At 38.8% G+C, this 25,898-nt stretch overlaps 1 protein-coding gene across 1 annotated transcript in view; it reads right to left on the reverse strand.

Annotated features, from left to right (window-relative positions):
- XDH (xanthine dehydrogenase) overlaps positions 1–23,023 on the reverse strand; it is a 74,346-nt gene extending 51,323 nt beyond the window's left edge. Inside the window, exons 1-11 of the mRNA XM_070734311.1 lie at positions 22,875–23,023; positions 17,827–17,884; positions 14,521–14,617; positions 13,358–13,466; positions 12,995–13,121; positions 12,603–12,664; positions 11,595–11,663; positions 7,318–7,386; positions 5,738–5,824; positions 2,474–2,612; positions 1,232–1,324 (exon numbers count right to left, since the gene is read on the reverse strand). Of these exons, the coding sequence (XP_070590412.1) occupies positions 1,232–1,324; positions 2,474–2,612; positions 5,738–5,824; positions 7,318–7,386; positions 11,595–11,663; positions 12,603–12,664; positions 12,995–13,121; positions 13,358–13,466; positions 14,521–14,617; positions 17,827–17,884; positions 22,875–22,922 (958 nt within the window). The 5' untranslated portion in view covers positions 22,923–23,023. The remainder of the gene's footprint in view (positions 1–1,231; positions 1,325–2,473; positions 2,613–5,737; positions 5,825–7,317; positions 7,387–11,594; positions 11,664–12,602; positions 12,665–12,994; positions 13,122–13,357; positions 13,467–14,520; positions 14,618–17,826; positions 17,885–22,874) is intronic.
- Between the last annotated feature and the right edge of the window lie 2,875 nt (positions 23,024–25,898).

Genomic DNA, 25,898 nt, shown 5'->3' on the forward strand with positions numbered 1-25,898 from the left:
GAGCCATATCTGATGGCAAACAAACTGTTGCCCTAGCTCAGCTGCAACATGCATGTGTGTGCCGGCCAGCTGATTTTTGGCTCTTACAGAGGCTCTGGGAGAGTATTTTTGGCTTCCAGAGAGCCTCTGCGGGAATGGGGGAGGATGTTTTTATCCCTCCCCCGGCTCCCAGGAAGCCTTTGGAGCCTGGGGAGGGTGAAACATGAGCCTACTGGGCCCACCAGAAGTTGGGAAACAGGCCATTTCCAGCCTCCAAAGGACTTGCAGGGGGCAAGGGAAGCTGTTTTCGCCCTCCCCAGGCATTGAATTATGGGTGTGGGCACTTGCGCATGCACAATAGCATGCACACACATTCTTTCAGCACCTGAGGGACAAAAGATTCACCATCACTGGGCTAGGCATTCCTCAACGTTCCATTTTATTAGAGATGTCATATTGGCACATCTGGGAAAACCCAAATCTGGAAGCTTCCAGGTTTTCTCCACCTAAAAGAAAGGCCAAGTCCCTGCCCCAGCACCCACATATCCATCACTGCACTGTCCCAACTGGAGATGCTTCCCAGTCACACCCCTGTAGGTGCAGGACAGAGTAGCCTTGACTCTCGGAGAAAGGAATTGCCTATATATGGTTAGAACCCAGGTTGGATTCCAAATTACCTTGCTGATGGTTCACTTCCTCCCATGCCACATGGCCACACATGAAGCAACCACCTCCAAAACTTTCCAAAACCCCCACCACCAAAATCAAAATGGCCACTGCATACACAGTGCCAAAAACTCGGCTTCTGTGCATGCAGAAGAAAATTCTTAAATTTTTTACATTTTTAAAATTTATTTTCTTAAGTGCATGCAGAAGAAAATTTTTCTGCATGCATAGAAGAAAATAAATTTTATAAATTCAGGGGGGAAATCAAAAATAAATTTTTTAAAAGATGGTGGTGCCTATGGACTGGCACCAACCGATCCAGTTCAGAGATGTCATCATGACATCACCAGCAGGCCACTACAGGTTTGGGAGAACCGGTCCAAATTGTTAGAACCTTCCCCAGGAGAGCAATCGGTGTACCAGGAACAGTGGGTTGCTCCCAGTTCAGTCTGGTTTTTAGAACTAGTAGCACTGGCAGCAGAAGAACTGACACCAAAATTATGTACAACCCACCACTGTTGTAAACATTTCCTTGTGCATTTCAAGCACCTTTGCCAATCCCTCGAGGCATCAGGAAACTACTCACCCTCTTCTGTGCGCTGAACAGAGTTCATTTCTGGGATCCAAGTTGGGGCTATAATCACAGGATACAGCATGTTCTTTAATCTCATCTCAATACCTGAAGAAAATTAAAATCCAATTAGATCAGTTCTGGTTGCAGGCAGCCAACCAGAAGTAATACATCTGCCAATGAAGCAACAAACAAAAGACTTATATAAAGGATTCTCAGAACAGTGGATCTCATCTCAGGGGTGATAGTACTCCCTTCCTAAAGCAATCTCCAGGGCCATTCCTGCACAACTAAAAGGGGAAACACTTTATTGATTTGTTGTTATTAATTAATTAATTAATTAATTAATTAGATTTTTATGCCGCCGACTCCCGAAGGACTCATTACAAGTCACTTGCACTGACTTGTAATGAATGTATTAAGCCAAGAATTTTCCCTTCTGCTTCACACATTCCCAATTATTGTATCTCCAAGGGAGTAGAGAGAAAATTGTTAATGGATGTCAAAAATGCTTGAAAACATTTGAATGTATATATTGTTTTGAGGCATTTTTACAGTGGAAAAATGGTTCCAGCCATGGGATCAGACAAGGATCCCATGAACATAAAAGACCTGCTGGATTATGAGAGGGCATTTAATGACCCAGTATTCAGTATCAAATTTCCCCTAAATTAGACATAAAACATAGCCATAAACATATATCCATCCTAAGTATTTTTAATAGGAAAGTGAACACAAGAACAAGGGGGCACAATCTGAGGTTAGTTGGGGGAAAGATTAGAAGCAACGTAAGAAAATATTATTTTACTGAAAGAGTAATAGATTCTTGGAACAAACTTCCAGCAGACGTGGTTGGTAGATGGACCATGAGGTCTTTTTCTGCCGTCAATCTTCTATGTTTCTATAGCCGTCATACTACAATCATATTCACTACACAAACTGCATGTTAGCTGGGTTCATGCAACTTGTTAAACTATTACAATTGGGTTCCTATCAACATTATGGCTTAATAAACATGTTAACCCAGGTTATGGGGAACAGGGACACTAGTATTAATTCATTATAAATGTTATTAATTACCTTTAAACAGAATTCCTGTTTTAACTGTGTATAAAATTGCAACATTAATGGCGATGCAACGGACTTTATTTGATATTATGAAGGATGAAGTAAAATCTTGACCAGTCAGTCAATTATATACTGCTATGTTTATGTTTGTGTGCATTTGTTCAACAAGAAACAAAGTTGCCCTCTTACCCACTTCTGTGTTCCCTACTACAAGTTTGGCATTGGGGTGCTGAGCTTTCAGAGAAACAAGTTCCTTGAGAGTTGATGGTTGCAACCACGTCACTCGCTCGCCTTTGAAGCACAATTGTTCAGCAGGCTTTTTCTGTGTCTGTAGAGAAAAGGCTTAGATTTAGCTTACATGTATCACAAACATGTACATTGCATCAGAAAGCAAGCCATTTCAATTTGGTATGAAGGAGAAAAGAAGGGTTGCATTATAGCTGCAGCTACTATTTCCAGTGGGTGACAAGCTTCAGGATCCTTTGCAACAAGAAGCAGCACAGGAGTCCTTCTATGAAGTTAATAAATCCTCTCTAATAAATCCTGCCTGCCTGCCTGCCTGCCTTCGTGCCTGCCTACTACCTACCTACCTACCTACCTACCTACCTACATACATACATACATACATACATACATACATACATACATACATATATGTACCCCTTCCCTGGTGCAAAGCTGAAGGGATTGGATACTGTAGCCTAGAGGATAATTCTCTGCCGTACAAGGCAAAGGTTGCAGGTTCAAGTCCCAGTGGGTATGGCTAGCTGATGAGGCCAAAATAAGGCCGAAATAGATCTATCCTAGTCTCCCTTAATTTTCAAATTCAGCAAAAAAACATGTGAGATATATATATATATATATATATATATATATATATATATATATATATATATATATATGTTAAATGTTTATAGCTGGAATTTTAAAATTAAGGGAGACCAGGATAGATCTATTTCGGCCTTATTAGGCCTCATCAGCTGGCCACACCCATTCTTTTACTGGGATTCGATCTGGGAAGCTTCTGCATTGTAAAGCAGAGAGCTAGCAATTAGACCCATCCGATCTGAATCCATCCAGCTTTGTACCAGGGAGGGGTATATGTTTTTTCTTATGTCGGATGACCCTGGTATATTTTTAAGGAACGTCACAGCTCCTCTTTTTTTGCCTATAGGCCCAGCCTAGGGCCACTGCAAGGCAGTAATATATTTATAGCCGACAAACTATATTTTGTATGTGTTAAATGTTTATAGCTGGAATTTTAAAATTAAGGGAGACCAGGATAGATCTTATATATATATATATATATATATATAACATTACAATATTACATTTGTATATCACTGGTGGTGTATAAGTCCAAATGCTTATACTATTACTAAAGCAAATAGTTTCATAGGGGTTTGGGTTAAAGTGAGAAAAAGAAATAAATATACCATCTACATTTAATAAATAATTTCAAAGTATTTATAAGTAAAATAAAGATAGAGCATTGCAGCTTAATAAAATGACACCCTTTTATTAGTAAAACAAAGTTAAAACCACATTTTGTTTTATTTTGATGGGAAAGATTGGCTTAGTTTTGTGTGGTTCCCAAAATCTGAATTTTATTTTTTAGAAACCCATTCATATTTTTCATTCCATATTTGTGCAGACATTCGCTCTTTGTAATAGCACCTGTAGAAAATTCTGATTTTGGAACTAACTTATCTAGACAGGACAGCAGTAAATTCTGGCAGCAATCTAACATTCAGTGTGCAAACCATTAAGCCTATGTAGACAAAGCAAGAAGAACTCTGATAGTGATTTTGTTGCGCCTGGACATGCTCAAAAATATATGTGGCCATCCTCAGATTTGCTTTGCATTATCTAGGAGTAACAGCCCACAGTTTTCGCAATTCTGCCATGAAATAAAGCTCTAAAACCACTGTAACACAATTTGCCCAACCTATTTTTGTAACCAGAGAAACCTGCCACTTCTTGTTATATGATTTCCATTTCATGGAATCTCATAAAATAATACAATTGTTATATTAGTTTTAAATCCACCTACTGTCTAATAGAAGATTTAATTTGAAGCTGTCATAGAATGGGGTTTGGAATAAATTGTCCATTTCTTATCTAGATATGATTCTCTCATCTTCATATATAGACATATTTTTAATTGAAGGCAGCAGATTCCTATCTTTTGTTTGTACACTTACTCATTTAGTTATTTCTGTGTTGCCATAATTAAAATGATTTTTGATGAATCATATAGGAAAAAAATACAGCATAAAACAAGTTCCATAAAAAAATAAAAAAATAAAATAACACTGAAAGAAAGCAAAGAAAATAAAAACTTGGCAAAATGAAATAAAGACAGGGGAACTTTATTCCTGAACTTTATTTCTGAACTAGCTCATTCTTTAAGAGCCTTCAAAGACTAGCAAAGAAGAAGCATTTATGGGCATATATGGGCATAGGTCAGGGGTGGTGTCTTCCTGGTTTGGACAGGTTCACCCGAATCAGTAGCGAGCCACTGGTGATGTCATGATGACATCACCAAACCAAATTGGTCAGTGCCAGTCTGTGGGCACCGCCATCTTTTCTCTCTCTTTTAAAAAAATTCCTGCACGGTGCATGCATTGCCATTTTGTTTTCGGCAGATTTTTATCATGGGAGGAAACGTGAGGTAAACTGGAACCCATGCCTGGCATAGATACATATTTTCTTGCTGCTGCCTTTTTCTAGGATTTTTTGTTATTATATTATTATTTTTACCTCCCAATATAATGTACAGTTCCCCCGAAAGATCTCCTGAATACAGCTTCCTTGTCTAAGCAAGATCAGGATGCTAAATGCCTGAATACAAAATTCCTGAATTATGGAACAAATTGCTTGACTAGCTTTGATGCTAAAAGGAGACAAATATCTATCTTCAGATGTTTCTTGGTCAGGACCCAGGCACAATTCAACCCCTGTGCAGGGCCATTATCCTGGACTAATGTTCTGTGATACAACAAGCTACATAAACTGAGGAATTACAGGTCTTTTTCGTCAGCCAACTGTTGCTTAATGTCTTGGGTCATTTGCACTGCTTCGATATAGAACTGCAAACTGTTAATGATAAAGTTTCCCATCATATCTGAGAATATTTATTTTAAGATTAAAGAGTAATGAATCAAGGACTCCCAATTTGCATATAGTTGTTGTCTCATTTTCTTCTCTTTTACACAACCAAACAACCATTTTTCTTTCTCCTTCTCTATATAGTTCATAATTCACCAGTGAAATGTGTCAAGAAAAAAAAAGCTGATGACATAACCTTCAAAGTTAGCTCCAGATAGTTTACTCTTCCTTAAAGGGGTGCTCTCCAAATATGGTGTCCTGGTTTATGGGTGCAAATCAAGAAGAATACCAAATACTTCCATAAGGAAATTCAGTTAGCTTGGTGAGAAAAAGAAAACTCACCAATAACTCGGGTGGAAATATAGGCTCCTGGGTAGAGTCTAAAGGCTGGAACTCAGATGTATTGAATAGAGTTGTGGTAATCAGTCCCTGCAGAAGAAAACCAATGTATATATTAGACAGTCCAATGGATCGTTTTTTCAGAGATATTTCCTTACCTAAACCGAGAAACAGTATTAACAGGGGCAAAAAAGCAGTGGGAGTAGAAGGGCACATTGGGAGTAGATGGCACATTGTACTGGTTTTCAAAGAGCTAGGATGAGATTGCTATATCTGATCTAAAAATGGCTGAAAAGAAGAGTCGATCTACAATACTTAGTCTCCAGAAATCTTGGCTGGGACCGGTCTACTAAATTTCCAGGGGGTGGTGCAGTAATGCAGTACAAATTTGTGATGACAAATATGCTGAATTTCAATCCCACTGGCATCATGGGTTCCAGATTTTGGACACATTTACTAAATTAGGTCATTTGAGGTACCTTAGTTCAAAATTTGTTACCCTATGATAGAAACATAGAAACATAGAAGACTGACAGCAGAAAAAGACCTCATGATCCATCTAGTCTGCCCTTATACTATTTTCTGTATTTTATCTTAGGATGGATATATGTTTATCCCAGGCATGTTTAAATTCAGTTACTGTGGATTTACCAACCACGTCTGCTGGAAGTTTGTTCCAAGGATCTACTACTCTTTCAGTAAAATAATATTTTCTCATGTTGCTTTTTATCTTTCCCCCAACTAACTTCAGATTGTGTCCCCTTGCTCTTGTGTTCACTTTCCTATTGAAAACCCCTCCCTCCTGGACCTTATTTAACCCTTGAACATATTTAAATGTTTCGATCATGTCCACCCTTTTCCTTCTGTCCTCCAGACTATACAGATTGAGTTCATTAAGTCTTTCCTGATACATTTTATGCTTAAGACCTTCCACCATTCTTGTAGCCCGTCTTTGGACCCGTTCAATGATGCATTGTTTCACCTAATTAAAGTTTATAGACACAAGACAAGACAGAGGAGATAAATAGAGAAACAAACTAGAACTAAAGAGAAATGTATTAATGGTGAGTACAATTAGCCTGTTGAATGCCTTGCCTTCATCACTTGTCTGAAATGGTATAAAGTCTTCAGCAAGCGGTTGGATTAGAAGACCTGCAAGCTCCCTTTCAACATTGTTATTCTAAAGTATTTTAGTAGTATAAAATTAAACAATATAGTATATGCATCTTTTTTTCTTTTTTGGTTTTGTGCTATTGAACTATTAAAGACTGTTTCATGTTTTTTATTTCTGAATTCATAAAAAAAAATAGGAACAGTAAGAGCCTTCAAAAAATAACAATATTTGTTCAGATGCTTCATGGCCAAGTAATTTTTAAGTCAGTTTCCTACTCCCCAATAGTTCCTACTTTGTTAAAGCTACAACTTTCAAAATTCTGAAGCAAAGAAGCTAGTAGTTATACTGTGGTACTTAAGAAATCTGGGAGTTGTAACCCTAATCCACCTGTAGAACATCCTGCTGGAGATAATTTCTCCAAAGGTTTATTTCTACATAAGAAATTGTGTAGAATGATTCATAAACTTACCGAATTGCCTTCTTTTCCATTCATGCAACAGTCCACGCCATTGACTTGTTTATCATTGCACTCCTCCACCTTTAAAAAATATATAAGACATGATATAAAGAGCAAATTAGAAGACATATTAAAAAGAGGGAAATCAGAAAATTATTAATTCTTTTTTAAAATCTTCATCTTTTTCTCTCTTTTTTTGGTATTTTAATCTATGTTAAATTTTCTTTGTTTATTTTTTTCCTTGCATTCTTGCTCTTTCTCTCAGTTTCTCTCTCATACACACATACAGTATATAGAGCAAGTACAATACCAATAGAAATTTTAATATTAAATAATTAATCTTAGGAGTGAAATCTGCTACCAGTATAAACAAGTTGGTGCAAGTTGGAGGACACTTTTTTCTTTTTTCCTTTCTACTACTTAGTACTCTTAGTACTGTTGGAATGAAAAGGCCAAATAAGGTAATCCTTGGCACACTAATATCCTTAATTATTGCTAACATTGGTAGGATATCTTTTTTCTTTATTTCCAATTTTCTAACTAATACAAAGAACAGAATGTCTGGAAATTGCAATTATATAATTTGCAATTACGGTATGTCCTACGCACGCGCACACACACACACACACACACACACACACCTCATTCACTTTGATGAAAGAGAATTTTTGTTGAAAGAATTTTTAAAATATTTTTCAGAATGTAAGAGAATTTCATGGGTACATAAGAACATAAGAAGAGCCATGCTGAATCAGGGCAAAGCTCATCGAGTCCAACATTCTGTGTCACACAGTGGCCCACCAATTGTACATGGGGATCTTGAGCAGAAGGAGAAGGCAAAACCCTCCCTTTCCCTTGACCCCCAACAAATGGTACTCAAGGGAATCCTTCCTGCCTCAACCAACATAAAGGTATCCATTTCAATAACCACCGATACACTTGGCATCCATGAATCTGTCTAATCCTGCCTTGAAGCTATCAAGGCTGACAGCTGTCACAACCTCTTCTGGAAGTGAATTCCATAAACCAATGACCCTATAGGTGAAGAAATATTTCCCTTTATTCGTCCTTGCTTTCTTACCTCTGAGCTTTAGGGAGTACCCCCATGGGTAAAATTTTCTTGCATGAACCCAGGTTGCTAACCCCTGGTATAGGACTTAGACTAAAATTAAAAGATAAAGATTTCTCCTGCCTAGTCATGTCCAACTCTAGGGGAAAATATTTATCTCCATTTTTTGGCTGAGGGAGCCAGGGCTGTTCGAACACATTTCCGTAGTCATGTGGCCAACATAATGATACACCAAGGCCATGGAAGGATGTTATCTTCCCATTGAAGTGGTACCTATTTATCTACTCTCATTTGCTCCCTTTCAAACTGTTAGGTGAGCAGATGCTGGGGCAGGAACCAGAGCTCATCCTATCATGAGGTGCTTGAGATTCAATCTTGAGCTGTCAACTTTCTTGCTGACAAGCTCAGTGATTTAACCTCTGAATTACTGCACCCCCTGACATTAAATTAGTTAACACCTAATTGTCAGTGCTTTTAACATGTGATATGGCAAATCAGAAGACGTGAAAAGGTTTGGTAGTCATTTCTTGTTTCCAGGTTTGGGCTCCTATCAGTGCCCTTGACACCATCACACCGGTAGTGAAAATGGAGCGGTGCGCGCAGTTCCGGGTGACCGGAGGGTGGGTGGGTATACCCGTGTGAGATTTGGCTTCTGTGCATGTGCAGGAAGCTAAATCTCATGTGAGGATGCAGTGTTGGTTATGACCTACAAAGCCCTTCATGGCATCAGACCAGAATATCTCTGAGACCGCCTTCTGCCGCACGAATCCCAGCTACCGATTAGGTTCCACAGAGCTGGCCTTCTCTGGGTCCCATTGACTAAACAATGTCGTTTGGCGGGTCCCAGGGGAAGAGCCTTCTCTGTGGTGGCCCCGACCCTCTGGAACCAGCTCCCCCCTGAGATTAGAACTGCCCCCACCCTCCTTGCCTTTCATAAACTCCTTAAAACCCACCTCTGCCGTCAGGCATGGGGGAATTGAGACATCTCCCCCGGCCCTATACAATTCATGTATGGTATGTTTGTGTGTATGTCTGCTTTAATAACGGGTTTTTTTAATGTTTTTAAATTATTAGATTTGTCTTGAATTGTTTTATTGTTGTTGTGAGCCGCCCAGAGTCTACGGAGAGGGGCGGCATACAAATCTAATAATAAATAAATAAATTTTGCCAACTTTCACCTTTTTTTTGCTTCCACACAGCAAAAATCCCCCGAAAATCAGCAAAATCTCAGATGCGTACATGCGTGTCCTTGCATGAGATTTGACTTCCTGTGCATGCACAGAAGCCAAATCTCATGCGGACGCCCACCCGCCAGTCACCCAGAACCTCATGCGCAACTGCACTGGAAGCAATGGCGACAAGGAACCGCTGCCTGCTTGTTTCCAAATAATCCTGGAATTATAATTATGAGGTCACTGAAATTCTTAAAAGAACCTCCAATATTCTCAACAGTTATATTTCTCTTAATTTCATGGGGTTTTTTAAAAATAAATTCACTATGTCAAGCCTTAATAACTTAATAACTTAAGTTATTGCTTAATAACTGCCGTCCAGTCTCCAACCTTCCCTTCATGGGGAAGGTTGTCGAGAAGGTGGTGGCACTTCAACTCCAGCGGTCCTTGGATGAAGCCGATTATCTAGGTCCTCAGCAGTCTGGATTCAGGCCCGGCTACAGCACGGAAACTGCTTTGGTCGCGTTGATGGATGATCTCTGGCGGGCCCGGGACAAGGGCTTGTCCTCTGTCCTGGTGCTCCTTGACCTCTCAGCGGCTTTCGATACCATCGACCATGGTATCCTTCTGCACCGGCTGGAGGGGTTGGGAGTGGGAGGCACTGTTCTTCAGTGGTTCTCCTCCTACCTCTCCGGTCAGTCGCAGTCGGTGTTAGTGGGGGGTCAGAGGTCGACCCCGAGGTTTCTCCCTTGTGGGGTGCCTCAGGGGTCGGTCCTCTCCCCCCTGCTATTTAATATCTACATGAAACCGCTGGGTGAGATCATCCAAGGGCATGGGGTGAGGTATCATCAATATGCCGATGATACCCAGTTGTACATCTCCACCCCATGTCCAGTCAACGAAGCAGTGGAAGTGATGTGCCGGTGCCTGGAGGCTGTTGGGGCCTGGATGGGTGTCAACAAACTGAAACTCAACCCAGACAAGACGGAGTGGCTGTGGGTTTTGCCTCCCAAGGACAATTCTATCTGTCCGTTCATTACCCTGGGGGGGGGAATTATTGACCCCCTCAGAGAGGGTCCGCAACTTGGGCGTCCTCCTCGATCCACAGCTCACATTAGAAAAACACCTTTCAGCTGTGGCGAGGGGGGCGTTTGCCCAGGTTTGCCTGGTGCGCCAGTTGCGGCCCTATTTGGACCGGGAGTCATTGCTCACAGTCACTCATGCCCTCATCACCTCGAGGCTCGACTACTGTAACGCTCTCTACATGGGGCTACCTTTGAAAAGTGTTCGGAAACTTCAGATCGTGCAGAATGCAGCTGCGAGAGCAATTATGGGCTTCTCCAAGTATGCCCATATCACTCCAACACTCCGCAGTCTGCATTGGCTGCCGATCAGTTTCCGGTCACAATTCAAAGTGTTGGTTATGACCTATAAAGCCCTTCATGGCACCAGACCAGAATATCTTCGGGACCGCCTCCTGCCGCACGAATCCCAGCGACCGGTTAGGTCCCACAGAGTTGGCCTTCTCCGGGTCCCGTCGACTAAACAATGTCGTCTGGCGGGACCCAGGGGAAGAGCCTTCTCTGTGGGGGCCCCGACCCTCTGGAACCAGCTCCCCCCTGAGATTAGGATTGCCCCCACCCTCCCTGCCTTTCGTAAACTCCTTAAGACCCACCTTTGCCGTCAGGCATGGGGGAACTAAAACACCTCCCCCTTGCCCATGTTGTTTTGTTGATTGATTGACTGTGTGCCTGTTTTTTATATATACTGTTTTTTATGAGATTATTAATTTAAATTGGAACTGGATGGGTGGGCATTGGATTTGGTATTGTGTACTGTTTTTTATTATTGTTGTGAGCCGCCCCGAGTTTGCGGAGAGGGGCAGCATATAAATCCAATAAACCTAAACCTAACCTAACCTGATAAATAATCCAGTTACAAGAAATTACATAACATTAAATTACATAACATTAAAACAAATATTATTTTATTTCCTTCATAAATACTTTAAAAAGTTGAAAGGCATCTAACTGCTTTAGGTCACTTACCGCATTTTGTTCTTTTCCAGCCATACAGCAACCTTTTCCTTTTCCTAGTTTTCCGCAGCATCCTCCTTCCTAGAGAGAAATCGGAAGATATAGAAATACTTCCAAGTAAACTATGGAGCACATATGAAAGGGCATGCAAACATTTGAAGACTTGTGGTGGATCAGATTCAAGTGTCATGGATAAAAGATGAGCTGAAGACACTGAGCTCTAAATCCTCATTTAACTATAGAATGACTTTGAACCAATTATTGTCTTTCGCCCTAATCCACTTTGGAGGTAAGAAACTGAATCAGGACAGATACCACTATAGGTTATCCTGAATTCTCAGAGAAAAGGTAGGCTATAAAGGCAAATATTCACCCAAAAATCACCAAAATCTTGTGTGCGCAAGTGTCCCCTTGTGAGATTTTGCTTCTGCACATGCGCAGGAAGCAAAAAATACAAAAAAAATAAAGAAAAAAGATGGAGGTGCCCGAAGGACTGGCACTGGAGTGGTCACGCGCAAATTGCACAATCTAGTGGCCACTACCAGTGCGCAGTTGCCTACCACACTGGTAGACATTGCATCACCCAACAAGTGTCAATTTGCTGGGTGTGTCAGCTTGAATTTAGACAGCCTACAAAGTTACCATAGCTGTGGCTCTACAACAGCCAATCCTTGATTTTAGCATGTTCTGTCATTGAGCTCATTTTTCCAAACCTCAATAATGTTCCAGAATATTTTCTTGGAATTGGTTGATAATTAGAAACAAAATTGTGTATCATTGACCTTTAAAACTCAAGATAATTATCCCAGTGATTCTATGGAGACAACATTGAAATTGAAAACCAACCCAGGGGGAGATAGTGGCAAATTATTTCAGCACTATTGTCAAGTAAATTACATAGACATTGGCTATAAGGTAATCAGAACTTCAGCTTGAAGTCAAAGCAGATTGCATCTTTACATTTACTTAGAAAAGTCAGTCTAATTCCATCACTAAGACATTTTACCTTTAGCCCCTCACCTTTGCGAATGTTCTGTATCCCTCCAAGATGGGTCTGTATCCTGTACAGCGGCAGAGATTTCCTATGTTGCCAAATCAAGTTGAAAAAGTTAACAGGCATGTAGACCATAGTAGAAAGAAGGTTATTTTAGTTTTTACTTTTCATCTACCATGAAGAAATTCTTTTTTCCCCATTCTAAGAAAGGCAACTGCCAACAGAGAAAAGAATAATTGTCTCTGCAGTTTTGATAACTTTGGAAGGCAGGATCCCATTGTCAAAAGACATGGCAAGAAATTCACCAGGTCATGAGAGATCAACCTAATCATTTTCAAATGTATTTCTTGCTTTATTCCATGAAGAAATGCAATTGTGCCAATAAGGATGGGAGTTCTATTGTGTCTGGCAAACTTACCTTGAAAAGCATCTTCAATCTCTTCCATTCTAGGCTGAGGATGATTACGAAGCAATGTATACATGGACATGACAATTCCAGGAGTGCAGAAACCGCACTGTGATCCATGGCTTTTGGCTATTCTTTCCTAGAAGAAGAAATGGTTTGTACAATATGCCATGACAAATCAACTAATCAACTTGCTTTTAGTGACAGGTGTGAACATAGTGAGTGTCTGGTTTGGTTCACACGTGACATTACATAGTAAGAATAGGAAAGAGTAGGTCTTTGGATTTTGTGTATTGTTCATACAATGAACTATAGCTTAATTTAATCTGTGAACCAGAACATTTGTTAACACATAGTTACACCTCCCCAGTTTACCTGTACGGGGTGCAACCTTGTCTTTGTGCTTCCGATGCCTTCAACAGTGGTTACAGCTACATGGTGGAGAGCGCAGATAGGGAATAAACATGCATTTGCAGAATAATGTCTGGAGAAATGAATTAAGGAAATTGCTTGTTTTACAAAAACTTTGTTTTCCTAAACAAGTACAATAAATCAATAAGCCAATGTTTGGGATTAGGTTATCTCATACTGGAACAGAGGTAGATACATGGGCATCATCCCAATGTTTTGGAAGATGATGCCTGCCCATTGGTTGGGCTGATTGAGCCTATGAAAGCTGAAATCCTAGGCAAACATTGGACAAAAGGTGTAGCTTCTGATTACTGGCACAAATATAGGAGGTAAATGGGAAAGAGAATGAAGTAACTATCATTCCTTCTGATGATCATAGTTCGCTACCATTCACTGAAATCTGGCAAATATTAATCTAAGAGACCAGAGTTGAAAAAGCACAATGATTTTAATAAATGCTATCCAATGCTTCAGTAGTACTAAAATATTAGAAAAATTGTTAGACAAAATTTGAATGTTTAAACTTTAAATCTTATTGAACTTCAGAATTTATGGAATCACGAAACCATAAAGATGGAAGGGACTTTGGAAGTCTTCTAATCAAAGCTGACTAGAAATGTTGGGGAAAGTTAGTCCTACTAATAATCATCCCAAAGGTGCTTTTTTCAGGAGGCAACTGGACTTTCCAGTTTTTCTTTGAAGATGTTTCACTAATTATCCAAGAAGCTTCTTCCGCTCTGACTGGATGGTGGGGAATGGAAGGGTTTATATTCCTTGCAGACAGCTTGTCATCTGCATCCTTTGAGAGCCGTTGAGGCCACTTGGAGATTTATGACCTGGATGACTGAAAATCTCCATAAACTCCTAATAATAATCCATACAATTATGGCACAGGACAGCAGTATAGCTGTATAGCAGTAACCAAAGATTTTGTGAAATATTTACTATTTCTATTATTATTTCTTGTGTGCAATCTTTTATCGACTTGCAAAGGAGTTTCAAGAGGGACAAATTGATTCTGACAAAATCACATTCCCAGAAATGCAGTACTTGTCCTGTCTATCACAAATTCTGCACACCCACACTCAAGACCTCTTCCATTTTAGTGAATGGAGTACAAAGGATACATGATTTTCTTTTGGGAGTTGTCAAACTTGGAAATCATGACTGTGCAAGCACCACAGCCTCCTTCTCCACAGCCCAGCTTGGTTCCACACAAGCCCACTAAGAGGATAGAACTTAAGGAAAATGTACCAATATATCTAATTGCATAGTCCTTTATCACTGAAAGTCTCTGGTCCTGGTAACAAGCTTATATTGTGACTCATAAGAGCAGGCTAAAAAATATTGCTTTTTTAATGAATCTGGGTTTTTTCGCATGTATTCACTGATGGGAAAACTGATTTTTAAGTATAGGATTTAATTTAACTATTAAATTTCTCATTGTTCCCATCACCCATTCCTCCCACAAATGACTGTATGAGTTTGTTGATTGTATCCTTACAATTTATATTGAACTGTTCCTAATATGATTGGATTGCTATTTGTACCCCGACTATTATTAAATGTTGTACCTTATGATTCTTGATGAACTTATCTTTTCTTTTATGTACACTGAGGGCATATGCAACAAATTCCTTGTGTGTCCAATCACACTTGGCCAATAAAATTCTATTCTATTCTATTCTATTCTATTGATTTTTTTCAATCACACAATTATTGAACAGGACTGGATTAAATTGGCTATAGACTCCTGAACTATGTTCACAAGCTTAACTTGATTACCGGATTCACAGAATAAATCAAATCATAAACTAACCAAAATCAAGACATAAAAGCTAATAAAGATTAAAACAAATCATGCATTTTAATGTACAGTATTTATTATCATATTTAGAAACCACTCATTTCTGCCACAGGGGGACCTTGTCTAGTGTTTTTTGCAAGTGATGTGAGTATAGCCTCCAATTATTATCTTATTTGTATATCAAGAAGCACAGCCAATAATGGCACATGGCCTTCTCATCTAAGTTCTTAAAGAAAATCTTTAAATCAGTCAGCTCTGAATTGTTTTTTGCTAATCCGTGTTTTATCTGGTTGGTTCTTGGAGAGTTAATGCTAATTTAATGTGTTGTGCATAAAACTGCACACAAAGCTGAAAGTCACATAATATGCCTCTTTTACAATTTGGTGAATTCAAATTATGCGTATATCCTTAAATAAATACATTTTTATCCCTTTTTAATTGCTGGATCAGCTGATGAAAAAAGAATGATTGATTTACACGCACTAGATATATTTATTTGTTCTACACATATGACTAAGAAACAAAATCAGATCAGAAGTCAAGGAATGTGTATTTCTTGAAAAATATATGATGTTCTATTTGGGAACATTCTTAATATAATTAGTACTATGCAATCATTTTTCCATGGCAGTACTACTCAACTTTTTATGAAAAACAAATGAACTTTCCCCATTAATCTGCTCTTCTTTTCTGGTCTCTCTTTCAGCATCTAAGATTAACTATGATGCAAGCATTAATATGATACTTATTTTAAACCAGAGAAAAAGCTTAGACTTAACCAAACAGTGATTTATTCCCTTAAAGAGTATAAGGGAAATAGTATAAGGGCAGACTAGAGCTTACAAAACTTTCGCCAGAACCCATCGTAGAATACAGCTCTTCTGTTTGGAACCCATACCGCATCTCAGACATTAACACCCTCGAAAATGTCCAAAGATACTTCACCAGAAGAGCCCTTCACTCCTCCACCCGAAACAGAATACCCTATGAGACTAGACTCACTATCCTGGGTCTAGAAAGCTTACAACTATGATGCCTTAAACATGATCTAAGTATTGCCCACAAGATCATATGCTACAATGTCCTGCCTGTCAATGACTACTTCAGCTTCAACCACAACAACAGAAGAGATACAACAACAGATACAAGCTTAACATTAACCGCTCCAAATTGGACTGTAAAAAATACGACTTTAGTAATCGAGTTGTCGAAGCATGGAACTCATTATCTGACTCCGTAGTATCTTCCCCTAACCCATAACTTTTTACCCTCAGACTATCCACAGTTGACCTCTCCAGATTCCTAAGAGGTCAGTAAGGGGCGCTAGCATGCCTCCCGTCCCCTGTCCTATTGTCTCTCCTATATCTCATATATCATATCTACTATTCTTCTATTCTAATCTTCTTATACTACTCTCATAATATCCTTCTATTGTCTAATTGATATATTCTATTCCTAAATTTCCACTTCTATTCTTTCTCTAATATATTTTACTGTATTGGACTAGATAGATAGATAGATAGATAGATAGATAGATAGATAGATAGATAGATAGATAGATAGATAGATAGATAGATAGATAGATAGATAAATAGAGAGAGAGAGAGAGAGAGAGAGAGAGACGGACCATGAGGTCTTTTTCTGTTGTCAATTTCTATGTTTCTATGTTTCTAAATTAGCTAGTCTATCCCTTTCCATCTCCTGAACTTCTGATACCAAACTGAATTCCCTAATTCAGTTACTGCAGGAAAGAAGCATTGAATTATTATCTAAAACAAAAGATAGATCCCAGCAATGGCCACATTCTTTAAACATGTGTGCCAATGGTTCATGTAAATTCACTCAATCCAGATTTCTGAGCTCCAAAACCACATTTATTGCCTAAGCTAGACTTGTGCAATTTAAAAGTAGTTGTTAGTTTGTGGTGAAGCACCCTGTGACCACAACTAGATTTAATTAATGGGAAAAGGGAAGGGAAGGATATCTTTGTGACACCTGACATTTTGCTTGGCAGTTTATTGAAGCTTTATTACCTTGTCCGGGAAATGTATTTTAGCAAAGAATATGCCAGTCCTTAGGAAAATTATTGTTGTCAGGCAACATATATTAGAGAGAGAGCAATCGTCCTTCATATGCTCCAGTAATGGCCATTTGTAACTTTAACATAACAGTTATTGGGATTATGATAGCTGAGGCTATATAGAAGAACTTAGAACTTGATAATAAGGATAGGCAGATAAGTGGGAGGTAAGAGAAGTTGATGGGGCGTTGCTTGTTAATCTTGAAATCAGATTTGATTAGAAATGTTTTCCAGGTTAATTAATTTTCCAACATAGGAATCAATTAATGTAGAAGTAGCTCAGCTTCTTTTGTACTACTCTAGTGCAAGGCAGAAGATGAAAGTTATCCATCTGCTCATACAGAGATATCAGTTGTCAATATGCTTTCATTTAGTTTAATTCTGGCAACATTATATATATTGGGAATAACAGAAATAGCAGGCACAGAATCCTCAGAAATGTTAAAACTTATTCTACTGTACTCTAGTCTACTCATGAATCCTTAGACCACCTGGAAATATATAGACTATTTTAAATTCCATGTAGTATTTCTTGAGCACAGATACGTTTCCTTCTAAGGTAGGTTAGCAAAGTAGTTTCTGGATCCACATCCTTCTCCACTACCTAAAAGAAAAAAGAAAAATGGTTTATTAAAAGCACATTTAACTATAAATGCATATATATGCTCAGTGAAGAGCTACCAAAATTTTTACTACCACACTGTGGGCTTGGCTTATGCAGGATGCCTTGCATTTTCTTTCAACATCTTTCAGTGCAAATTGGGTGCTCTGGGGTGGAGCTCCACTTTCGCTACCCCACTGGGTTCTCCCCCATCCGGGCAATAGCCCACCCTTGTATATGCTGCTGCTAATTTCAGAAACAAATGAACTGATATCATCCATCAGCATCTGATTACGTTGTAGAAGTCAGAACAATCTACCATTTGCAAATGAATTTCACAAATCACCCAGTCTCTTTGACTAAGTACCACTTCTTAAAGGAAATGCTCCTGTCCTTGAGGTAGAATTATATAGCGTTTACAATATAAACCTGTAGATGACAATGACTTTTGGAGGTAATCAGGTTTAGGCCTGATCAATACTGTATAGGAGACACCAACATGCTGCAAGACGATAGAAAGTCAAAACAAATTGTGGAAAATAGCAACAATAAATCACTTTTGCATTGTTGGCAAACAAACAGAGCTGGGGTGGCGCAGTTGTTAGAGTGCAGCTCTGCAGGCTACTTCAGTTGACTACTAGCTGTAGTTCAGCAGTTCAAATCTCGCCACCGGCTCAAGGTTTACTCAGCCTTCCATCCTTCCAAGGTGGGTAAAATGAGAATCCAGATTGTTGGAGGAAATATGCTGATTCTGTAAATTCCTTAGAGAGGGTTGTAAAAGCACTGTGAAGCAGTATATAAGTCTAAATGCTAAACATTTTGGATATGTTTATGCAGTCACAACACAAGGTGTTAAGCTCAGTTCCAGGTATATTTACTTTTCAAACAAGTTTTACTGCCTTTAATTATTCATTTTTAAAAGGTTGCTTTTATGTTTCTTTGTTTTGATTGAAGTGTTGATCGCCTTACTATTTAGTAGAAAGAATAATTTCAGCTCAAATAAATGGGAAATGTTCTTACTGAAATTGTAGAATAAAAATCAACTAAGTTTGACCAAAAAAAACCCTTGTACTAAATACCTCCTGTCATGTACTGAGGGCTAGAAACATCTCTAGAAATCATAAATTAAGTGTACTTTGTCTCCCTGGTCCAACATAGCGTACTAGGTACTCTATGCACCAAAGCATAGGTTTTCAGTCACGAGCATGCAGAAGGTGCCAAGATCTAGATGGCACTATTTGTTCTCCTAACAATAATATACCAGTACTTTCCTACCTAATTGCATTGCAAGACTGATAGACACTCAGGTCAGGTTGTTCATTTAATTTTCAAGGTAGATTTTATGGCACATTTATACTGAACCTCTAGTCACTTGTCTTGCCAGTCCATTCTTGCTCTACCTTCAAGCCAGATTTTTCATTGAGTTTTTTATTAGCATTTATCTATAATAGTACTTTTTGTTGATTCCTGATTATTTTCTCTGGAAACTCTTTCCTGTAAGCTATTAAATATCTACAGTGCCTAATTTTGCATAATATAAAAAAAATTACTGTAGTTAATCAGCTTGTAGATTGTATGAACCCAGACAGATGGGTAACCACTGCACACTCATGGTTAAATGAAGTCCCTTTCTAGGGTGGCACAGCAGAAAAGTAAATATAAATGAACCCCAAAGGAAGTTAGTTGGGGGAAGGATCAAAAGCAACATAAGAAAATATTATTTTACTGAAAGAGTAGTAGATCCTTGGAATAAACTTCCAGCAGACGTGGTAGATAAATCCACAGTAACTGAATTTAAACATGCCTGGGATAAACATATATCCATCCTAAGATAAAATACAGAAAATAGTATAAGGGCAGACTAGATGGACCATGAGGTCTTTTTCTGCCGTCAGACTTCTATGTTTCTATGTTTCTATGTTGGGTATAGTAGGCTAAAATGTGATCTATAATTTGGGCCATTTAAGCAGTTTCAAGGTTCTGGGTCCCTATTGCTAATCACTAATCATGCAGTTTTTGCACCTTAGTTTCTTTAAGTAATGTGTGGGAGATGAGATCTTGAGCAGGAGAATATTTTTTCCTGGTGAATTCTAACCAACTTAGTTTTAATTATTAACAATAAAGTTTATATCTATCTTTTCAGATTAGAATAAATTGTAAACTGCTTTTCAGTTGAAAACTTTGATCCCGGGTCAAAAAAACAAAAACGTATGCTTGCTTCTCTTCCTGACAAGGTACTGAATTACTTTTGTTATTAACAGATGATCTCAGTACATTTCTTATGTTTGTGTAGAAGGAGGTCACTGTGTGCTTTAGGTTGTGGTTGTGGTGGTGATGATGCTATAACACAAATTAAGCATTTGTTAACATTCATTTTGCCTGGACTTGCAAGGATTTTAGGATAGGTAAATGTACATTTCTTGGCATAATTTGGTTTATTGCTATAAAAGGTGGCGATTAGTTAAGGAAGCTTCTTTAAAGGAGATTGAGGAAATTGATTGAGGGTACTGACTTTACAAAACCATAAAATATTATTTTACTGAAAGAGTAGTAGATGCTTGGAACAAACTTCCAGCAGACGTGGTTGGTAAATCCACAGTAACTGAATTTAAACATGCCTGGGATAAACATATATCCATTGTAAGATAAAATACAGGAAATAGTATAAGGGCAGACTAGATGGACCATGAGGTCTTTTTCTGCCGTCAGTCTTCTATGTTTCTATAATATTTTGTAGCAATTATTATTGCTACTCAATAATAATTGCTGGGGAGGTAAGGACAGCCTGTGGAAGCAGAACGCTGGATTGCATAAATCCAGCAAGACTCAGTATAATACAAGTTAAACTTGTGTATATTTCCTGAGATTGAGCTACTAAATCAATACTGGCAGCATTTCAGAGGATTTTCGACTCGTGGAAAAGACACGGATGAGGTAAAACTTACTTTATGGGGTCAGGGGAGAAGACTTCGGTTAATGTTTAGATCTGAAATAAATACTGATACACTTTTGCACATTTTGTATCATGGGTTGTTAACCTGTCATCAAATATATTCTTAACAGGGATTTGGAACCCATCCACCTTCACGCCAGCCTCAGTGCGATTTTTAATGGGCCACATTCCAAAGAAGATGTTCATGGTGAATGCTGACAGAATTGTTTACATGAAGAGGAAGGTTCCAGAAACATCTAGATAAGCTGCATGTTTGTAAATATCCATATAGTGTATTGCCCATTCTGCTTGAACTGGTAGCAGCTCTTGGAGAATTCAAAAGCCGGGAGGGGGGTCTTTTCCAGATCCCTAGTAGTAAGTTTTTTTAGTTAAAGATCTATGGGCTGAGCTGATTTTTTTTTTACACACAGTCTTCTGAGCAAGGATCTATTGGGATATGACAAAAAGATGTAGCAATAGAAGTTCACTTTTCTCTTTATTTTAAGGAAGCTCATAGTTGGAAAAAAGACGAGGGAAAAATGCTACAGAGATTTAAAGAAGCTATGGTGATTGTGTCATTCTATTGTTTAATTACAGTAAGCATAAGCAAAAAGAATATTCTTTAAAATGCTGATAAGAGAAGAAACCTTGATTATGCTAATGCTGAGCTGGACTTGAACTTTGAATGAACTTTCTGAAGAAAAATCCCTGAAGCTGTAATAGATCTTATGAAATTGGTGGAAATAACATATTAGGCTGTTCAAGAGAACTTTTCCTTTTCTAAACAGCTGGAATATAAAAGTTCTTTCTGCAGATGTGGAGAAATCGGAGATCCAGAAGATTGGATAAATTCTTAATGATATTCGAGGAATTATGAAGGAATTCGGGGAATCAATTAGAGACTTTACAGGAATCCCTAAAGAAACAAAAGAAGTGAATGATTCAAAGGAGATAAGAAGAGCAGACGATCCTGCAGAACAACTAGAAGGATGTGGAAAACAAGATACAGTGGTACCTCTACTTACGAACTTAATTCGTTCCGTGACCAGGTTCTTAAGTAGAAAAGTTTGTAAGAAGCAATTTTTCCCATAGGAATCAATGTAAAAGCAAATAATGCATGCAAACCCATTAGGAAAGAAATAAAAGCTCAGAATTTGGGTGGGTGGAGGATGAAGAAGAAGAGGAGGACTGTCGCTGATGAAGGAAGAAAGTAAGGTGAGGAGAATCAAAAAAATCCAAAACTTTAAACTTAAAAAAAAAAGAGGGGAACCTCGCGTCGGGTGTATGGGAGGCAGCGCGAGGGAGCCACCACAGTGAAGTGGTTTATTCCGTCTCGAAGCGCCCAGAGAAAGGAAAACGCCCCGTTCACCCTGGACTGCCAAAGCCTCCTTAAGCACCACCGAAAGGCTCCGCTGGCAGCCCAGAAAAGCCCGAGATGGCCGGGATTAAAGGAGGAATGGCTGGAAACTGGCCGGGCCTTTGTGCCACTCTCAAATTTCCTGGGAAATTTTTACGGGCTTGGGTTCTTAAGTAGAAAATGGTTCTTAAGTAGAGGCAAAAAAATCTTGAACACCCGGTTTTTATCTAGAAAAATTCTTAAGAAACAAAATACTGCATTTTATTTATGGAAAATTAGATGGTATATTGCATTGTTTGAATGTATAGTGAAAGGGGAAAAAATTAATGTATAGTGAAAGGGGGAAAAAAAGAACAGGATCAGGAAAAGCTGAAGGGAACCAAGAAATATATATGTCATTTATTTCATTACATACTTTACTATGCAGCAATTTAGATTCCATTAATTATTTTATTTTTGTGATTTTTCTGTAGTTTTCTTAATTTGGCTTTATTAGGGTTTATTGAGAATTTGCTCAGCACTAACTTATGAATGACATTTTTATAAAAGTGATGTTTCCTGACTTAAAGTAAAATCTTTATCAATGCAAAAATGGAACAGAAACAGCCTGAAAAGTGCTTTTCCTAAAAAGGGAAAAAAGCCATGAGAATAATCTATGAACTAAGATGCAAGAAATTTTATAGGAAACACAGTTTCTCTCCTACCTTCTTGCCATTTACAAAGAAGACCAGTTCATTCTTTTCTGGGACCATTTTGCCCTTCTTCTGAATGGAAAATAGGGATAGGTTCCGGGATCGCACTCTCTAAAGTGTCCCAACACGGCTGCAACCTCAATGCCAGAGATATCAAAACAGACAATATGAGAAGTTCTTAGGAACCTCTTAGGAATCTTTGATCTTATATTGCAACACTATAAGAGTCCAAGTTATAAAAGAACCACCCAGAGGCGTGTCAGCTACACTTGGCTGGGACTTCGTGCTCTAAAGTCAGTAAAGGAAAAGCAGAGGGGAAAAAAGTAGTCTCCACCCCTTTCTGTGCCATGAAAATTGATGCAATCTTCTATAAATCAGGCAGCCAAACTTTGGCAGGAGAACAAGTTTGCTCAAAATTAATGCCTGTTCTTTTGTTCTTCCAGTCGTGACATATCTTTGTCATAACTGATTCCAGAGTAGCAGAATCATTCTAGAATTAGCTCCTTTCTCAATCCCGAATAATGTCCTTACCTCCATTAAGTACAGCCCCGACTCTATTATTTCACTACCATAACTGCAGCCTAGACTGGATTCTTGACAAACAAGCAAGCAATTGCAAATTGCTCCATTTGATATGCTCATATTATCCATTGGGGGTAATTAATGCCACTTTAGAACCAATGTGTCCTAACAATAAGTTTTTTAGTTTCTCTCAATTTTCACTTTTTAAAAGTTGCTCAAAACTGAGGAATCTGTGAGAATAGAATAGAGTAGAGTAGAGTAGAGTAGAGTAGAGTAGAATAGAATTCTTTATACCCAAGTGTAATTGGGTATACAAGGAATTTGTCATTGGTGCAAGAGCCGGGGTGGCACAGCAGGTAGAGTGCTGTACTGCAGGCCACTGAAGCTGACTGGAGATCTGTAGGTCAGCAGTACAAATCTCATCACCAGCTCAAGGTTGACTCAGTTTTTCATCCTTCCAAGGTGGGTAAAATGAGGACCCAGATTGTGAGGGCAATATGCTGGCTCTGTTAAAAAGTGCTATTGCTAATATGTTGTAAGCCGCCCTGAGTCTAAGGAGAAGAGGGGCATAAAAATCAAATAAATAAATAAATAGGTAGGTAGGTAGGTAGGTAGGTAGGTAGGTAGGTAGGTAGGTAGATAGATAGATAGATAGATAGATAGATAGATAGATAGATAGATAGATAGATAGATAGATAGATAGATAGATAATAAAATGTTCTAAGTGTACATAAAAGAAAAGATACATTTGTCAAGAATCATAAGGTACAACACTTAATGATACAAATAAGCAATCAGGAAACAATCAATATTAATATAAATCCTAAGGATACAAGCAATAATCAGTTGTACAGTCATAAGTGGCACGAGATGGGTGATAGAAACGATGAGAAGACTAATAGTAATTGTTCTGCCTGGCCTCAAGTCACCCAGGAACAAAGAAATTAATCAAACAAGAGTTGTTCCCTATATTCAGAAAACTGCAAACCCCGGAGTTTCAGAGCCATGTTAGTTTAAAAAGTCAATAGGTCAGAGTTAATTACTCCAGTCAGTGCAGGAGCCTTTTGGGCTTATGCCAGCCAGAAATAACTCACAATTTGAATGTCAGAATGTCCAGAAATCCACAGCAAATACCAAACCACAGTTCATCAAACTTTCTTCAATGCTGAACGATAGACTCCCACACAGACCTCTCCAACCCTCCCCTTTTTCAAGGTTGCAGCAGCGTTATTAATTCTTATCACCTGTGACCTATAATTTGTTTTTGTGTTTGCGCAGCTGCTCTTGTCTTCCCAGCATTCTCCGGACCCGAGCATTCAGAATAGGGTTATTCATTAACTCTTCCCCTTCTGATTCAGATGAAGCTCTGGCTGAAGATCTGACTGACTCCATTCCCCTTTCTGTCTCTCCAGTCCCTTCCTGCTCCATTTCTCTCCCTGTCTCTGCTTCTGGTTCACTTCTGATTCGTCCTTCAGCCAGACTGGTCTTCTGTAAGCAGATGGCTCCCACTCCTCTGTGTCAAAATCAGCAGCCACAGGAGCTGCCTTGAAGCCAACCACAACAGTAATAGTAATGCCGCAGTGTTGAGGGAATTATTTGTTTAGCAGGGTGATGACATTCGGAGGGGGGGGGAACTGTTTAGGAAAAAAATGTTCTTGTGTTTAGTTGTTTTGGTACACAATGCTCTATAGCATTGTTTTGAGGGTAGGAGTTGAAACAATTTAAGTCCAGGATGTGAGAAGTTAATAAATATTTTCATGCCCTACTTTTGACTCGTGCAGTATACAGGTCCTCAATGGAAGACAGATTGGCAGTAATTGTATTTTCTACAGTTCTGATTATCCTCTGAAGTTGTGTCTGTCTTGTCGGGGTGCAGAACTGTACCAGACAGTTATAGAGGTGCAGATGACAGACTCAATAATTCCTTTGGATAAACTATATCAGGGATGGCGAACCTATGGCACGGGTGCCACAGGTGGTATGCGAAGATATATTTGCTGGTACGCAAGCTGTTAGCCTAGTTTAGCTCCAGTGTGCATGTGTGTGCTGGCCAGCTGATTTTCAGTTCCCCCAGAGGCTCTGGAAGGGCATTTTTGGCTTCCAGAGAGTCTTCAGGGGCATTTTTGCCTCTGGAACCTGGAGAGGGCGAAAAACTGGCCTACCAGGCCCACCAGAGTTTGAAAAATGGGCTGTTTTGAGGAAGACGCCCCAAGATATGCATTTTTCCCATATACCTTATGAGTGTTTTAATAAGAATTCCATATATCTCAAGTGCCCTTATAATGTTAAATCTTTAAACTTTACTAAAGCTTTATATTTTTCTGTACTTCCTCTTTTTTCTTATTTGTCTGCATGTAGGTTGCATTTATCCTTACTTTGTCATTATTCTACCATGTAATCATATTTTCTGTTGATTTTAATTTTTTATTTCCCTTTTTTTGTATGCACATGAACATGTAACTGTAACATGCTTACAATGTCTTGTAGACACATCACTATGGTCAGGTCGCAAAT

The sequence above is a fragment of the Erythrolamprus reginae genome, chromosome 1 (assembly GCF_031021105.1).
Source record: "Erythrolamprus reginae isolate rEryReg1 chromosome 1, rEryReg1.hap1, whole genome shotgun sequence".
NCBI classification, from domain to species: domain Eukaryota; kingdom Metazoa; phylum Chordata; class Lepidosauria; order Squamata; family Dipsadidae; genus Erythrolamprus; species Erythrolamprus reginae.